At 44.5% G+C, this 18224-nt stretch overlaps 1 protein-coding gene across 3 annotated transcripts in view; it reads left to right on the forward strand.

The window, feature by feature from the left end:
* Nucleotides 1-17572, forward strand: part of LUZP1 (leucine zipper protein 1) — a 95662-nt gene extending 78090 nt beyond the window's left edge. For 2 of the 3 annotated variants that reach the window (XM_049617841.1, XM_049617842.1), the window contains 2 exons: nucleotides 8681-11868; nucleotides 13672-17572. In XM_049617841.1, the coding sequence (XP_049473798.1) occupies nucleotides 8800-11868; nucleotides 13672-13827 (3225 nt within the window). In that variant the 5' untranslated portion in view covers nucleotides 8681-8799 and the 3' untranslated portion in view covers nucleotides 13828-17572. Of the gene's footprint in view, nucleotides 1-1127; nucleotides 1185-8680; nucleotides 11869-13671 lie in introns of all 3 variants that reach the window. The other variant, XM_049617843.1, reaches the window with a different exon arrangement.
* The last annotated feature ends 652 nt before the right edge of the window (nucleotides 17573-18224 follow it).

The following is an 18224-nucleotide window of genomic DNA, read 5'->3' on the forward strand; positions in this document are numbered from 1 at the left end:
TACTGTATTAGTAATTTGTTGTTTTTTTTTTTTTCTTCATTAGCCTGCCTAGAGGCTTATTGATTCTATTGATCTTTTCAAAGAACCAGTTGATTTCTGCTTTAATTTTTATTTCTTCTCTTCAGTTATCTTTGGTTTTAATTTGCTTTTCTTTTTCTAATTGCCTAAGATGGAAGCTTAGCTTATTGCTATTAGATCTTTGTTCTTACCTAATACATGCATTTGGTGCTATACATTTGCCTCTAAGTATTGCTTTTGGTACACCCCACAAATGTTCATAAAGTTGTATTTTCATTTTCATTAAGTGCAAAATATTTAAAAATTTCTCTTGAGATTTCTTCTTTGACCCATGAATTATTTAGAAGTGTGTTGTTTAGGGGTGCCTGGGTGGCTCAGTTGGCTGAGCATCCGACTTTGGCTCAGGTCATGATTTTGTGATTCTTGAGTTCGAGCCTCATATCGGGCTCTGTGCTGACAGCTCATAGCTTGGAGCCTGCTTCAGATTCTGTCTCTCTCTCTCTCTCTCTCTCTCTCTCTCTCTCTGCCCCACCCCAATTCTCTCTCCCTCTCTCTCCCTCTCTCTCCCTCTCTCTCTCTCTCTCTCTCTCAAAAATAAATAAATATTTAAAAAATTTTTAAAAGAAGTGTGTTGTTTAATCTCCACAAATATTTGGGTATTTTCCAGCTATCTTTCTGGTATTGATTTCTAGTTTAATTCCATTGTGGTCTGAGAGCATACAATGTATGATTTCTGTTCTTCAAGTTGTTGTGTCTTATGGCTCAGATTGTGGTCTCTCTTGGTGAATGTTCCATGTGAACTTAAGAATGTGAATGCTACCGGCTATGGATTCTGTATCTCCTCTCTCTCTGCCCCTCCCCTGCTTGCTTTCTCTCAAAAATAAACATTAAAAAAAGAAAAGAATGTGTTGTTGGATGAACTAGTCTATATATATGTTCATTATATACAGTTTCTTGATTGCATTGTTGACTTCAACTATGTCCTTACTGATTTTCTGCCTGCCGGATCTGTCAGTTCCTGAAAGAGGCATGCTGAAGTCTCCAGCTATAGTAGTAGATTCATCTGTTTCTCTTTGCAATTCTATTGGTTTTTGATGCTTCTTTGTTAGGTGCATACACATGAAGGATGGTTACGTCTTGGAGAATTGAGACTCCTTTATCATCATGTAAGTCTGTCTTTATCCCTGATTACTTGCTCTGAAATATTCGGTCTTGATATTAATGTAGCTAGTCCAACTTCCTTTTGATTAGTTAGTATGGCAAAATTTTCTCCATCCCTTTACTTTTAATCATTATGCATCTTTATTAAAATTTTTAAAGTGGATGAGCACTAAATAATGCATACTGTTGTTGAATCATTATATCATACACCTGAAACTATAACACTGTCCATTAATTATACTGAAATTAAAAAAAATTTGAAGGGGGTTTTTGTAAACATACAGTCGTGTCTTTTGATATACTCTCTCTCTTTTAATTGGTATATTTAGACTGTTGATGTTTAAAGTGATTATAAGCTCTTGTTTTTTGTTACTTTTTGGCTTTTTTCCCTGCCTTTTGTGGTTTTAATTAAGCATTGTATATGGATCCAGTTTCTCTCCTTAGCATATCAATTAAACTTATTTTTTTAATGCTTATTTTTGAGAAAGAGAGAAAGAGAGAGTGTGAGCATGCACACCAGAGAGTGCATAGGAGGGGTGGGGAGAGAGGGAAACAGAGGATCCAAGGCGGGCTCCTTGATGACAGCAGAGAGCCAGCCCCATGCGGACTCCAAACTCAGCAACCTCGAGATTGAGACCTGAGCCGTAGTAGGATGCTTAACCGACTGAGCCACTCAGGTGCCCCCAATTAAACTTTTTTAAGAGTTTTCCCTAGAGTTTGTAGTGTACATTTATAGGTAGTACAAATACTTTATAATAAAGTAATTTCTAGTTCCTCTCTTGTCCCTTGTATCACTGCTGTCATTCATTTTATTTATACATGAGCTGTATAACGATTGAATACATTGTTGCTATTATTTTGAATTATCTGTTAGATCAATTAAAAGTAAGAAAAATTAAAAATGTTATTTTACTTTAACTTTAATGCTCTTCCTTTCTTGATGTGGTTTGAGTTTTTAATCCATATCATTTTTCTTCTCACTGAAGAATTTTTTTTTAAGTTTATTTTTGAGAGAAATAGAGACATCCTCTCAGAGAGAGGAATGAGAGAATCCCAAGCAGGCTCCATGCTGCCAGTGCAGAGTCCGATACAGGGCTCAAACCCATGAAGCTGTGAGATCATGACATGAGCTGAAGTCAAGAGTCAGACGCTTACCCGACGGAGCCACCCAGATGCCCCTGAAGAACTTCTTCTAACATTTCTTGCAGGGCAGGTCTACTGGCAACAGATCTCAATTTTTATTTGTCTAAGTCTTTATTTTTCCTTCACTTTTGAAATGGTACTGAATTTTTTTTTTCTTTTTTGTGGGGTACAGAATTGTAGTTTTGGGTTTTTGTTTTGTTTTACCTTTCAATATTTTAAATATTTCACTTCACTGTCTTCTTGCTTGCATGACTTCTGAGAAGTCAGATGGAATTCTTATCTTTGCTACTCTGTAGGTTAGGTGTTTTTTTTCCTGGGCTTCAAGATTTTTTTCTTTATCCTTGATTTTCTGCAGTGTGAATATGGTATGTCTAGGTATTGGGTTTTTGTTTTTCTTTTGTCTTTATGGCATTTATCCTGCTTGGTGTTATTTGGTGTCTGACACTAATTTTGGGAAAATTTTCAGTCATTATTGCTTCAAATTTTTCTTCTGTTAATTCCCATTACAAGTGTAGTTGTCCCATACTTATTGGATGTTCTGTTCCCTTTTTTTTAGTCATTTTTCTCTTTACTTTTCAGGCTTGGAAGTTTCTATTGACATACCCTCAAGCTGAGAGTCTTTACTCCGTTCTGTTAGTCTACTGATAAGATAATCAAAGGCAGTCTTCATTGCTGTAACAGTATTTTTGATCTCTGTTTTAAAAAATATATGGTCTTGGGGCACCTGGGTGGCTCAGTTGGTTAAGCATCTGACTCTGGCTCAGGTCATGATCTCAACAGTTTGTGAGTTCGAGTCCCACATCAGGCTCTGTGCTCATAGCATGCAGCTTGGAGCCTGCTTCAGATTCTTTGTGTCCCTCTCTCTCTGCCCCTCCCCTGCTTGTGCTCTCTCTCTCAAAAATAAATATTTAAAAAAATTTAAAAATTAAAATATGTGGGTTTTTTTCCCATTTATTTATTTTGAGAGAGAGGGAGAGCGTGCATGCATGTGCTAGTTGGGGAGGGGAAAAATGGGGAGAGAGAATCCCAAGCAGGGATATGGGGCTGGAACTCATGAACCACGAGATCATGACCTGAGCCAAAGTCGGATATTTAAACTACTGAGCCACCCAGGTGCCTGTAACATTTTGTGGATTCCTAGAACTTCCATTTCTGTTACTCATTTGTTCTTGTATGGTGACTACTTTTTCCGTTAGAGCCCTTATCACAGTAGATATTTTAAATTTCTGGTAATTCCAACATCTGCCATTTCTGAGTCCAGTTTTGATGCTTGCTCTGTTTCTTCAAACTATTTTTTGCCTTTTAGTATGCCTTATAATTTTTTTTGGTGAAAGCAGGACACGATGTCCTGGGTAAAAAAAAAAAAAAACTGAGGTAAGTAGGCCTTTAGTGATAGCCTTTTCCCCTTCTCCTCCCAACCTCCCATACCTCTCACGTGGTACAGGATGGCTGGAGGGAGCAGGAATTGGGTATTTCCCTTCCCCCAGGTTCTGGTTTCAAAACGGTTGGTTTAACACTCCCCTGTTGGATGCACAGGGCGGGGAGTCCTCGTACAACTCATGGAGGTAAAGCTCACCAAATGGGGGGCATCCCCCCCTAACACAGATTCCCTCTTGTTCTTAACTCTCAGAGTTGTCCACACTGAGCCTCCAGCAGTTTGTCAATTGCAGTTTAGGTTTTCCTACCCTGCTGCTGGTTCCCCATGGAGGTTTCTACTGGTGAATTTCTATTTTTGTAAATTGTTGATTCTTTGCATCCACTTGTCTAAGTTTTAGGGAAGTGGTTTTTGTGACCTCATTTCTCTCATGGATCTAAGAAGAGTTGTGAATTTTCAGTCTGTTCAGTTTTTTATAGATTAAGACACAGAGTGATGACTTCTAAGCTCTTTACATTTGCATTTCTGGACCAGAAGTGGGAAATCTGCCCTACCGTCTCTGTGCTTTTTACTTCTTTCCTCCCTTAATTTTTTTTTTAAACTGTGGTAAAAAATGCATAACATAAGATATATTCACCATTTACAGTTCAGTAGGGTTAAGTATATATTTGCACATTGTTGTGCAACCAGTCTCTGGAACAGTTTTTTTTATCTTGCATGACTGAAATTCCATACCCATTAAACAGTAACTCCCATTTCCCCCTCCCCCAGCCTGTGGCAACTACCATTCTACTGTGTTTATTTGAATTTGAATATTCCTAGATACCTCATATGAGTGAAATCATCTACTATTTCTCTTCTGTGACTGGCTTGTTTCACTTAGCACAGTGTCCTCAAGGTTCATCCAGGTCTCCTTTTTAAGGCTAACATTTCACTGTAGCATATACTACATTTTGTGTCTCCATCATCCATTGATAGACAGACACTTGGTTGCAATAGTGCTGTCATGAACATAGCTGTACAAATTATCTCTTTAAGATCCTGTTTTGAATTTTTTTATAGTTAGGCCTAGAAGTGGAATTGCTGGATCATACGGTAATTCTATTTTTAATTTTTGGAGGAGCTGCCATACTGTTTAGCTTTGCCATTTTATTTTCCCACCAACAGTGCACAACGTTCCAATTTCTCCATATTCTCACCACCACTTGTTCTTTTGATAGTGGCCATCTTGATGGGTGTGAAGTGATATCTCATTGTGATTTTGATTTGCATTTCCCTAATGATGAATGATGTTGAGTATCTTTTCATATGCTTGTAGGTCACTTGGGTATCATCTTTGGATCAATTATTCAAGTCCTTGGCCCAGTTTTTAATCATGTTGTTTGTTTTTTGTTAGGTTGTAGGAGTTCTTTATATATACTCTGCTTATTGATGCCTTATCAGATATATTATTAATATCTACTCTTACCAAGGTCTAAAGTTGTAGTAATTCCATCCTCCTCCTTCAAAATACAGAGTTTTAAGAACACTTGAATTCTGATTTCCTTCTTTAGGACTTAACATGTTATTATCTACCATTTCAGGTAGTTCCACTTTGGTTTTATCCTGCCCTTCCCCTTCCCACTCCCAGTTAATTTTTGTTTATTCTTTAACTGAACCCATGCTTGTTTGGGTTGATTTCTTTGCTTACTGTTTCTTCTTGCATCTCATGCCTTTCCTAAGTGATCATTTTCTATGTTCTTTTCTTTTCCTTTAAGTAGGCTCCACCCCCAGCGTGGAGCCCAACACAGGGCTGGAACTCATGACTCTGAGATCAAGAGTCAGATGCTTAACCGACTGAACCACCCAGGTGCCCCATCTATATTCTGAATTACATCCATAAATAGTTTTTTCAGTGAAAGTCTGTTAATAATAAACACTTAGGTTTTTATTTTCCTTTGTGTTCTGAAAAGTTTTCAATTGTACCTTCTTTCATAAAGATATTACGTCTTTTGTCTTTTTTTTTAAGTTTGAGTGAGAGTGGGGGGCCGGGGTGGAGAGTGAGAGAATCCCACGCTGTTAGCACAGAGCCTGACTTGGGGCTCGAACGTACAAACCATGAGATCATGACCTGAGCTGGAACCAAGAGTGGGACCCTTAACCGACTGAGCTACCCAGGTGTCCTGTTTTTTTTTAATTTTTAAAATTTATTTTTAATTTATATCCAAGTTAGTTAGCATATAGTGCAATGATTTCAGTAGATTTCAGTGCTTTATCCCTTATGTGTAACACCCAGCGCTCATCCCAACAAGTGTCTTCCTTAATGCCCCTTACCCATTTAGCCCATCCCCCACCCGCAGCCCCTCCCAGCAACCTTGTTCTCTGTATTTAAGAGTCTCTTATTTTTTGTCCCCCTCCCTGTTTTTATATTATTTTTGCTTCCCTTCCCTTATATTCATTTGTTTTGTATCTTAAATTCCACATATGAGTGGAGTCATATGATGTTTGTCTTTCTTTGATTTATTTTACTTAGCATAATACCCTCTAGTTCCATCCACGTAGTTGCAAATGGCAAGATTTCATTCTTTTTGATTGCCAGGTAATACTCCATTGTGTGTGTGTGTGTGTGTACACACACCACATCTTTATCCATTCATCCGCCGATGGACATTTGGGCTCCTTCCATACTTTGGCTATTGTCGATAGCGCTGCTATAAACCTTGGGGTGCATGTGCCCCGTCAAAACAGCACACTTGTATTCCTTGGATATACACCTAGTAGTGCAGTTGCTGGATCGTAGGGCAGGAACTTTTTGAGAAACCTTCATACTGTTTTGATAAGTTCTTTAATGTTTATTTTTGAGAGAGAGAGAGAGAGAGAGAGTGTGAGCAGAGGAGGGGCAGAGAGAATCCGAAGTAGGCTCAAGCCTCTGAGCTGTCAGCACAGAGCCTGACACAGGGCTTGAACTCGTGAACCACAAGATCATGACCTGAGCTGAAGTCTTCAGGATGTTTAACCGACTGAGCCACCCAGGCACCTCTCTAGTTTTTTTGTTTTGTTTTGTTTTTTTAAAAAGATTTTTAAGTAATCTGTACATCCAGCATGGGACTCAAACCCACAACCCTGAGAACCAAGAGTTGCGTGCTCTGAGCCAGCCAGGTGCCCCATCATGTCTTTTGTCTTCTATTTGACACTTAAGTTTCTGTTGAGAAGCCAGTTCAGTTGTTACTTCTTCATAGAATATTCTTCCTTCTTGTTGCTTCTCTTCTCTTTGTGGTATTCTGCTGTATCCTTATCATGTGTCTAGGTGCAGATTTAACTTTTACCCTGCTTGGTTGGGACTTTGTTTCCTAAATATGAGGCTCCCTTTCATCAACTCTTGAAAAATACTTAGCTAGTAGTTCTGCCTCTCCCCCATTTTCTCTGTTCCCTCCTTTTGGGCCACCTGTTAAAACTTCATTTTTGGACCTCTGTATTTTATTCCCCCTATTAACCTTTCTTTCACAAAATTTTTAAGTTTGTGCTACCTTTTGTAATCTCCTTATATCTCTTCTCAAATACTGCATTCTTTTCATTTGCATCTAATTTGCCACTTTTCTTTCCATTTCTAAGCGATTCTATTTGGTTAATTTAAAAATCTTCTGATCTTTGTTGATACCATTTTCTTGTCTCCTGGTTTTGATTCCTTCTTTTATGACTTTAAACACTGGAATGTACTTACAGTTTCTAGTGCGTCTTACTAACGTTGGTTCTTACTGGTGTAAATACCTGTTGTTCAGTCATAGTAAAAGATTGGTCCTTCTGTGTTTTGTAATTTAGAATTGTAAACTCAGGTTCAGCAGGACTTTATCTATGGGACTCTTACGTGACCTTGGTAGAGAGTCTCTCTCTCCAGAGTATTTTTGTTTACCTCTGGTAGGTTTCCCAGGGATTTTACCAGGCTGAGACCATTTTTGGTTAGATTCTCTGCGAGGAGAAGTTGATATCAGACCCCTCAAGGCAGGGTAAATCTGAACTCTGAACTCAAGTGAAGGCAGGCCGAAGATTATAAATTCTCTAAGGATATATACCCTTTTGTTTCTCTCCTCACGGAGCCTAGGTCCTTTTATCTCCCTGGTGTCAGTGAGGTGACTTTTTTTCACTAATCTACTTCTTTCCCTGAAGCTGTTGTAGTTCTTAATAATCTTAGGATTATTTACTGCTTTGTTACCTAGAGCTCTATGCATTATCTCAGAATGATAATGGGGAGAGATATGGTAGGGATTATTATACCCATTTTACAACTAAGTAAAATTGGAGCTGTTACTCTCCTGAGATGACTCTCCTGACATTATGTAGGTGGCAGATGGTAAAGAGATGGTAAAGAGCTTGCCATGAGAAATGGGGTATTCTTCTGTGTTTTTTTGCCATGCAGCCACTGGTAGCATTCTTCATTAGGATGAAAGTAGGTATCACCTCAACATCAGTCATAAAGAAAAACCAGTGTTTTTCTGCAGGTTTATGAAAATTCATTCATTCAACAGATTTGAACACCTGCTATGTTCTAGGCACAAGAATTAATACGAGAGGTCTGTTAACAACTGGGAGCTGAAGTACAGATAATTGGATTTGCTGCCTGACATGCTTTCTGCTTTCCATCCAAGTTAGTTAGCATATAGTGCAACAATGATTTCAGGGGTAGATTCCTTAATGCCCCTTACCCATTTAGCCCATCCCCCCCCTCCTACGACCCCTCCAGCAACCCTCTGTTTGTTCTCTATATAAAGAGTCTCTTATGTCTTGTCCCCATCCCTGTTTTCATATTATTCTTGCTTCCCTTCCCTTGTGTTCATCTGTTGTGTCTTAAAGTCCTCATGTGAGTGAAGTCATAGGATAGTTGTCTTTCTCTAATTTTGCTTAGCATAATACCCTCTAGTTCCATCCACGTAGTTGCAAATGGCAAGATTTCATTCTTTTTGATTGCCGAGTAATATTCCATTGTGTATATCTGCTTTCCTTCTATAGACTGATAATGGTCTCCAGCTGCCAAAGAAGGTTGTGGATGCCAAGAGAAAGGTAACCATTTCTCAGCCCCCTGAGTGGAACTGGATGCCTCTAGGAGCCCACACCGGCTAGCAGTAGACATGGCTGAATTTACAAGCTACAAGGATACTGCCTCCAGCCGCCACTTGCGGTTTAAGTTACAAAGTCTAAGTCGCCGCCTCGATGAGTTGGAGGAAGCCACAAAAAACCTCCAGAGAGCAGAGGATGAGCTCCTGGATCTCCAGGACAAGGTGATTCAGGCGGAAGGCAGCAATTCCAGCATGTTGGCGGAGATTGAAGTGTTGCGCCAGCGAGTGCTGAGAATTGAAGGCAAAGATGAGGAAATTAAGAGAGCAGAGGATCTGTGTCAGCTGATGAAGGAGAAGCTTGAAGAGGAAGAAAACCTCACCCGGGAGCTGAAATCTGAGATTGAACGGCTTCAGAAACGAATGGCTGAACTGGAGAAGCTGGAGGAAGCCTTTGGCAGGAGTAAGAACGACTGTACCCAACTCTGTCTGAGCCTGAATGAGGAGAGAAACCTGACAAAGAAGATCTCCGCTGAGCTGGAAATGCTCAGGGTCAAAGTGAAAGAACTAGAATCTTCCGAGGACCGCCTGGATAAAACTGAGCAGAGTTTAGTGTCAGAGTTAGAAAAACTGAAGTCATTAACTCTGAACTTCGTAAGTGAGAGAAAATACTTGAATGAAAAGGAGAAAGAGAATGAGAAACTGATAAAAGAGCTCACTCAAAAACTGGAGCAGAACAAAAAAATGAACCGAGATTATTCAAGGAATGCTTCTAATCTTCTGGAAAGGAATGACCTGCGGATTGAGGACGGGATCTCCTCCACACTGCCGTGCAAAGAATCAAGAAGGAAGGGCGCTCTGGACTATCTAAAGCAGGTAGAGAATGAAACAAGAAACAAATCAGAAAACGAAAAGAACCGAAATCAAGAAGACAACAAAGTTAAAGATCTCAACCAAGAGATTGAGAAACTCAAGACACAAATCAAACATTTTGAATCTTTGGAAGAAGAGCTTAAGAAAATGAGGGCCAAAAATAATGATCTTCAGGATAATTACCTAAGTGAACAAAATAAAAACAAACTCTTAGCCAGCCAGCTGGAGGAGATAAAGCTACAAATCAAGAAACAGAAAGACTTAGAGAACGGGGAGGTAGAAGGGGAAGAGGCTTTCCTGTCCGGCAAAGGCAGGCATGAGAGGACTAAGTTAAGAGGCCATGGCAATGAGGTACCTGTGTCCAAGCACACACCGCGGGAACTGTCCCCTCAGCAGAAGCGGGAGAGGCATCGAAACAGAGATATTGCGCTCAACAATGAAAACTGTTCTCTGGGCAATAGGCAGGTTTCCTCTCCCAGTTTCACCAATAGGAGGGCAGCCAAAGCTTCCAACATCGGGGCGGGTACAGACAGTGGGACTCAGGAGACAAGGAGAACTGAAGACCGATTTGTATCTGGCTCCTCTCAGAGTGAAGGGAAGAAGTCCAGGGAGCAGCCTTCAGTGCTTAGCCGCTACCCACCTGCTGCTCAGGAGCACAGTAAAGCTTGGAAGAGTACTCCTAAACCAGGTACTGAGGGTGGGTTGAAGGGAAAAGTGGAGAAGACAACACGAACATTTAGTGATAATACCAACCATGGATCTGTTCCCAGTGACGTACTGGGTAGAGCTGACAAGGCTTCTGACACCCCTTCTGAGGCCCTCTTTGGCAAAAGGGGGCAGGTACCTGGCAATGGAAGTCAGGTAACCCAGGCTGCAGACTGTGGCAGTCCTAAGGCAATTGGAGCTCTGGCCTCATCCCGAAGATCTTCCTCAGAAGGGCTCTCCAAGGGCAAAAAGGCTGTCAGTGGCCTGGAGGCTGATACCACTTCCCCAAATTCCAAGCCTCCACTTTTATCAAAGTATCCTTATAATTCCAGAAGCCAAGAGAACATCCTTCAGGGCTTTTCAACCCCAAATAAAGAAGGTGTTGATCAACCCGTAGCAGTCGTGATGGAAGACAGCAGTCAACATGAGACCCTGAGGTGCCGGGTCATCAAGCCCAGTGGCAGAGAGAAGCCAGACTCAGATGACGACGTGGATGTGACGTCTCTTGTTACTGCCAAATTGGTAAACACCACCATCACTCCAGAGCCAGAGCTCAAACACCAACCCAACTCTAGAGAGAGAGCCAAATCCCGAGGGGGACTCAGAACCTCCCTGTTTGAGAATGATAAAGATGCTGGGACAGAAAGTGAGTCTGTGAAACCTGTCAGAGCCTCCACCAATGCCACGGAATTCCCAGACGCCAATGGTGCTGGGGTCAAAAGCCAGCGGCCCTTTAGCCCCAGAGAGGCGTTGCGGTCTAGAGCCATCATCAAACCTGTCATCATTGATAAGGATGTGAAAAAAATCATGGGAGGATCTGGAACTGAGGCCACAATGGAGAAGCAGAAATCCACCTCCAAACCAGGGCCAAACAAGGTGACAAGCAGCATAACTATTTACCCCTCTGACAGCGGCAGCCCCAGAGCTGCCCCAGGTGAGGCCCCGAGGGAAAGGCACACATCCACCAGCAACATCCAGGTTGGGCCAGCAGAGCTCACATCAGTCAGCAACCACGTCAGCTCCCCCTTTGAGCTCTCCATTCACAAACATGACATTGCTCTGCAGTTCACAGAAGCTGAAAGAATGGGAGATGGGCCCCTGAAGAACAAGCCAGAAACAGTGGTCTCTCGGAGCAGCATTATAATCAAGCCATCAGATCCTGTGGAGAGGAACAGCCATGCCCCCCCAGCGGAGACAATCAGGTGGAAAAGCCATAGTGCCCCTTCAGAAGTGGGCTCTTCAGATGCCAGACACGTTACTGTGCGGAACGCCTGGAAGAGTAGGCGAGACTTGAACTCCTTAGAAGACCCCCCAACTCGAATAGGTAGAAACGTGGAAGCCACCAACGCCTACACCCAGAGGGCCTCCACAGACTGTTCAGACCTTGGACAGCCCAAGTTGTACCTTTGTGAGCAGGGTGCTCAAAGGGCAGGAAATTCAGGGGATGCCCCTGAGCTCACCTCCAGAAGGACCCAGAGTAGCCTCACCGTGTCTGAGGTGCTGACTCGTCGGAATCGGGTGGGAGACACTGCCTCGGCTGCAGCCTGGAACCACTCGGCAGGCGCGGTGAGCCCCACTGCTGCCCCCCCCTCCCCCCTTTACTCTTTTACCTTCCTCTTTGCTCCCTCTGCTCTGGCCTGTGTGTCTCAGGATTATGCGGCTGAGAAATCCTGGGAGAGCTAGCTGGATTGCTCAGAGAACTGAAAATAAGGTAGGTTTGGCCTTGAAGAAGAGTTTAGTACCTTGAAGGAGGTGTTTGCCAGAGAGCAGCAGGAGTTTCCCAAGCTCCCTTTTCCAGTTTGTCTCTTCTATATATGAAGGTCACACAAAAAAGAGAGATCTAGCCTCCATTCTCTTGGTTTGCCAGCACAGCGAAAAAAAAAAAAAACCTCCCCCTAAAACCCTATAGAGCAGCACCTAGAAGCCCAAGAACCAGCTGCGGCCACTGGGAAGCCCTATGCCAGGGTACCCGGTGACCCTTCTGTAGCACACGTAGGACGGGGGTGGGGGGGCAGGGAGAGGGTTCTCACAGCCAAGTTTTGCCAGCTGCTGGCCTATGGGGGAGGAGAGTGAGGCTTCCACTGGGCCTACTTTATATACTTTGTGTCCACGTGTCACTTTATTTTGTCTAAACCATTTTGTCATCAGTCTGAGGGCAGAACTAGTTCAGTACGGCTCATTACAGGATAGATAAATCCAGAACCACCTCCGCCTCTGAGGGTCAGAGTGTCAGAACAGCACCTAAAGGGGAAGCCCCTAGGAGTGTCTTTTTAGATGTGGAGCCTCTGAGGATGAAAGACGTTTTGGAAGTGGTTTCCTTCTTTTTAAAAGGCAGGTGTATTCACTTGAAATGTCCTGTGAGTCCATATAGGGTACTCACCATCTGACAGAGCACGTTCCCACTGCCACAGTTTCTCCAAGAGCCCTGTGGGCAGGTATTATCTCCACTTTTTAGATTTACACTGATGGTCAGAGACACAAAGTGTCATACCCAAGGCCACCCAAATGAATTATTGGATGAGAGCTAGGATTTGAATCCAAGATTCCGTTTTGTTTTTTTTTTGTTTTTTGTTTTTAAATGTGTATTTTTGAGAGAGAGAACACGGGCAAAGAGAGAGGAAGACACAGAATCGCAAGCAGGCTCCATGCTGTCAGTGCAGAGCCTGATGATGTGCAACTTGAACTCACAAACCGAGATCATGACCTGAGCCGAAATCGAGAGACAGAAGTTTAACCTGCTGAGCCACCCCGGTGCCCGCAAGATTCCCGTTTCTGAATCCAGTACTCTTTCTACCCCGCCAACGTTTCTCATACTTCTGTTTTGATCTGCGTTCTCTCTGAAGGACCAACACTGAAAAGGCAGAACTCTGGTAGGAGAGTGGAGAGAGAGAGAGGGGTGTTTAGTCCCTTGAAGCTCTGGCTGACAGACAGGATAAGGCATAGGTGTAGGACCCAAAAGGGAAGGCACCTGGGCTTTTTGGTAGTTTATAAGTGGAAAGTAGGAAAAGCGTGGTCCAGTGTCCTTTTCGGCAATACATACTCCCTTGTTCCGCAGCAGGGAAATGCAGCCTGCACGCGCAAAACTCAAGGATCTCTGGGCCTCCTTCCAGGACCACGTGGTGCAGGCCCCGTCCTCCACACGCTCTTGCTCAGTTGTGAGCCGCCAGTCTACCCTCTGAGCCCCAGCAGCTTGGGAGTTTGTAGTCTACCGGTTTCCTTAGGCCAAAGCGAATCTCTGCAGTTAAGCTGTTGTCTGTCTGCACTGTACCTCCCTCTGCCAGGCTGAAGAAGACCACTGGGAGAGGGAGGGGTGTGTCTTGTTACTCGCTACTGTCCTTCGCAGCTCACTTTTTGTCATTTTTGGCACAGGAGGAAGGTGACGACTGCACACTCGGTGTCCACAGACGACTCCACAACTCCCTGGAGCGGTCTGAACTGCCTGCGAAGCAGGGGCTGCCAGAGCCCGGGCGAGCCCGGGCTGAGGAACGGTTACGGCCAGCCAGGCCCTGTGCCGAGGACAACTGAACCAGCTGGGTGAGGTCTGCTGTCTCCTCTGCTCCTGCTTCTCCGCTCTCCTGCCTTCCTGCCCTATGAAGGATGCAAGGCCAGTTAACCAGGCTAGACGCCAGGCCTTGGCTGGGAGACTGTGGCAAACCAGGCTGTGGCTTGGGTCATTTTGCCAGTTGGCCAGAGGGGATCAGAAACTACAAGCTGGACATAGTCACCCAAGCCCAGCCTTCCCTGATGCATGAGTTCTCTCTCCTTGCCCCTGTCCCCAGATCGGATGGGCCACTCTGGCCCCCAAATGGGGAAAGATCTAGAAACCCCTTGTATCCTCACCATACCACAACAGCTGAAAGCTCTCCTCTGCTTCTCAGTGGGTCAGAGGGCAGCCCCTTCAGTGTGGTTCATTTCTTCGTCTCACCGCATCCAGTTCACTCCTTGTTTGCCCTGGGGGCCTAAGTACCCCCTAAGACTTAGCAGCCATCACCTCCATCTAGGGGGCTTCTACTCCTTTCCCCTTTGGAGTTCCTCACACTTGGACAGCAGAAGAGGTCTGTGCTGCCTCTAAGGGATTACGGGACCAACCTTTAGGCTGAAGCTTCTCGGACATCGCCCCCTGGCTGACAATTGTTTCCTGGGGGCAGAGCACACGGGTACCCACCTATTGGAATGGCATCATCCCTCCCCTCCCCTGGCTCTATGCTCACCTTCCAAAGGCACCTGGAAGTGCACAAGCCTCACGCATCTCCTTTTCTGGGCACCCGTAATGCTGCTGGCACTGCCTGCTCCTCTCCCGTGGCTGGAGACTTCAGGCTGACTCCGTCGTTTCCATCTTTGGAATACTTCCGGACTAAACTGGGCCTGACCCAGCATACTCTGCCTTCTAGGAAGTGCCCAGCAAGGGGGAAAGTGGGCTGGAAGAAACATTTCCCCAGTCACTCCACAAAGCAATAGTTCCATGAAAGGCATGGACTTTCTTCCTCTTCCTTCATTCCCCCATGGAGGAGGAGGAATCGCACTTTACCGAACTGATGCATTCCTACAGAAGTGGGCCCATGGTTTCTGCAAACTGTCGTGATGACTTCACTGGAGGAAAAGTACTACGTGCCCACTGAGGGCCCCAGGTTAATATAATACAAAATGCAGCAAACCTTTCAGGAAGCCACATAAAGTTGAATAGTTTCCTTACGTCACATGGGGAAGTTGAAAAGAACCGTATATTCTTGGCACTGCTTTTTGTGTAACTTTCTCAGTTCAGAGAAGGGCTCCCTTTTCAAAGGCTACTTTTAATGGCACAGACACTGTTCCTTCATAGTGAAAGAGAGCATTACTAGGAGTCAGGAAAGCTGAATTTGCTTCATGGCTTTGTACTTTCTTGCTGTGTGACTTTGGGCAAGTCACTGTCCTCGTGGGGCCTCAGTTTCCTTATCTATAAAAAGAATTCTTTGTAATGGTCTCTAAGGGTCCTAAATCTGGCATTCTGAGGTTGTTCTGTTTACACTGTCCTATGGGGGGTGATTCTGCTTTTGGAAGGTAGCATCCGGATGGTTTTGGGGAATGGGTCCTCCCCGGCCTTGTTTTCCTGGGCCTTACTCTTTCCGTGTTCTTAATGTCAGGAGGATGAGCTCAGAGAAGCGCCCTCATTTTTCTAGTTTGTAAGATGAAGGGATGAGATCAGATGGCTTCTGCAGCCCTTTTGGCACCAGCCTTGCCCACTTGCCACACAGCATCCCCTGGCTTTTGTGACACAAGTTGGCTGTCTCCCGTTGCTGTGCTTCATGGGCCATATTCCCTGCCTGCACTTGGTGTGGGAACCAGTGTTCATCTCGCCCGTGTCTGCCTTCAGACTTGGCCATCCTGGAGGCGGCTTGGGGCACGCTGATGAGCTTCCTTTCGGGGTCAGGAATGTTTTGCGCTTACTTCCATTTTCTGGAGGTCTGCCAGTCTAAGGGCATTGCTGTGTAGCTCATCTTTCCTCTACATAGTGCTGACTCAGCTGCTCAGTTTTAAGATGCTGTTTTCAAAATCTCTTCCTGCTGCTTCTCCTGGGTCCCTGGCCAGAAACTAGGAAACAGACCTCTGCGGTGGTCAACTGAGGTTATAGGAAACCAAGTCTGTGGCTCTTCTCTGCTGGTGGAAGCAAAAGGGTGCCAAGCCATGCCTACAAAGATTTCGCCGCTAATTCTCTTCTTTGGGCGTTGGAGCCCTGGATTCTGGTGCTGTAGCTCCTGGTGCCAAAGTCTGGATCTTTCCACACTGCAGCAGCACCAACATCTGCCACTACCCAAATGCTCTGGAAGAGGGACAGCTATGGTGCCCTCTTGCTGGGGGCTGCTATCTTAAAATCTGAGTGCAATAGGGTTTGATTGTAACAATTATTTCAGGATAAATATTGTTTCCTTAATCTGCGTACTTTCTAGAACCATTGTAAAATAGATTTTATTTTTAAGTGTCCTCAGCATTGCAGAAGATCCCGTTTGTAATAGCAGATGAAGGCTGGAGGCTCAGCTCCTCTGGGTTTCGAATGGCTGGCAAGGCTGGCTTTCAAATTCCAGAGTTGGAAGGCACCTTTCTGAAAAGCAACCTCTGTGTGACCATCTGGACCCAGGCCTCACCACCAGGGGTCCTGGAGGAAATTTCCATATAAAGGGGAGACCTGGTAATTAAGTAGCTGGTCCAGTCAAGCCAAATATTCCCACTGGCCCAGCCAATAAACCCACTTACATGACAAGCCTCTTCTGCAGCGTAGCTCCAACTCTAGGTTTTACTGGCAGGTGTATTTGTTGTGGGAGGCTTCCCAGTGAGCCCAGGGAACCTGGCACTCCAGAGCTGCTTGGTTGGAGGAAGCAGAGCTGGCTGAATGCCAGAGGCTGGTCTCTCTTCCACCTGCTGCTGCGTCTCACTACTCTGGTACTAAAAGCAACCAGAGAAAGCTGCAGGGATGGTGGGCAAAGGGGATTTGCGGTGGGGCCAAGGACTCCAACCTCTGCCCCAGGCAAGCCTGCACATAAATCATTCCCCTCTCATGGGGTGTGGGAGGGTCTATGTTGATCTTGGACCTGTCATCCTGGGGCAGTTTTAGTGCTTTATATTTAGTGGGTTAGTGCCAGGTGCTACCATTTTCCAGTAAAGGAACCGGGACCCAGAGGCTGGGTCCCTAGCTGCCTCTGTCGATGTGGGGTTTGTAGTCACTCTGACGAGATTGCTTTGGAAGAGCTGCTTTTAGGGATTATCTTTTGTCTACCCTGGGTGGGCCACAGGGTGTTCTCCTCAAAGCCTCACAACCAAGACCATAGGAAAGGGGCCCTATTTTCCTGCTGCTTCACAGCTCAGAACATGTACTGAATGGAATGTATTTTTAAGAGAACAAAGTCTATTTTTTTGTATTTTAAAGATTGGGAGGGCTAGGGAAGTATAGCCCTCAAAAAAAACCTGTTAATGCATTAAAGGCCCCTTTGCGAGGGGGCATCAGTATCTGTCAGTCCACATCTACTTGTTCAGGCAGGTGCTCTGGTCTCACCCCTGCCCCTTGGAGTCTAGGTGCAGCAGCTTCTACATTCCTGCTCCAAGCCTGGGACCAAGGAGGCCGGACCCTGTTGCTGGAAACCAGGGCGAAGCCATGAGCAGTGACTCAGGGCTCCTTGGGTGCATGTGTATAGTGGAAGCTGCCTGTCTGCATGTATCCTCTGGCTCTAATGCTGTCTGTTGGCTCTGCAGCACAATATGTAACCAATAAAGCTCCCTAGTTTCCATGTGGTCTGTGTGAGTCAGTGATGCCATTTTTGTTGATGTCCTGAGTACAACTGTTGTCCGTGCACTGGTATAGCTAGTATATTTCATTGTATTTTATTTACTTAAAATACTCAGCCAACTAATTAATGATGCTGTAAAGACCTGAGGCTTGGAAAATGACACACTTACCACCCACATAACTGAACTGGACTTAGAACTGTAGCAGCTATTTCACTGCTACATTTTAGTTTTAGGCTTGTCTGTTGTCACACACAAAACGATGATGAGTCTCAAGCTACCTATGCCATGTATTTAAAAAAACACACGTTTTAAAGCACCTAACTCTGGATCAGATAACTGTGACCCCCCCTGAGGTAACAATATTCATGGCAGAGCTGGGATTCAAATATAGGTCCAAAGTCCATATGCTTTCCACTGCATGCTGTTCTCACCTTTATACCCCTTGCCCTGATCCTGTTGCGCAGATGTTCTCCACTGCTGTTACTCGTTCCAAGACTAGGGGAAAAGCCCTCTCCGTCTTCTCTTCAGACCACCAATGTAATGTCACCTAAATCTTACTAAGAATAAAACCTCATTTAGACTAATTACAGGGAAGAATTGTAACATTAGTAAAAGCCAATTTCCAGAAACAGATCATGTACATGCATTTAGTTACACTGTTAGGA

This window comes from Panthera uncia (assembly GCF_023721935.1).
Source record: "Panthera uncia isolate 11264 chromosome C1 unlocalized genomic scaffold, Puncia_PCG_1.0 HiC_scaffold_4, whole genome shotgun sequence".
Lineage (NCBI taxonomy): Eukaryota > Metazoa > Chordata > Mammalia > Carnivora > Felidae > Panthera > Panthera uncia.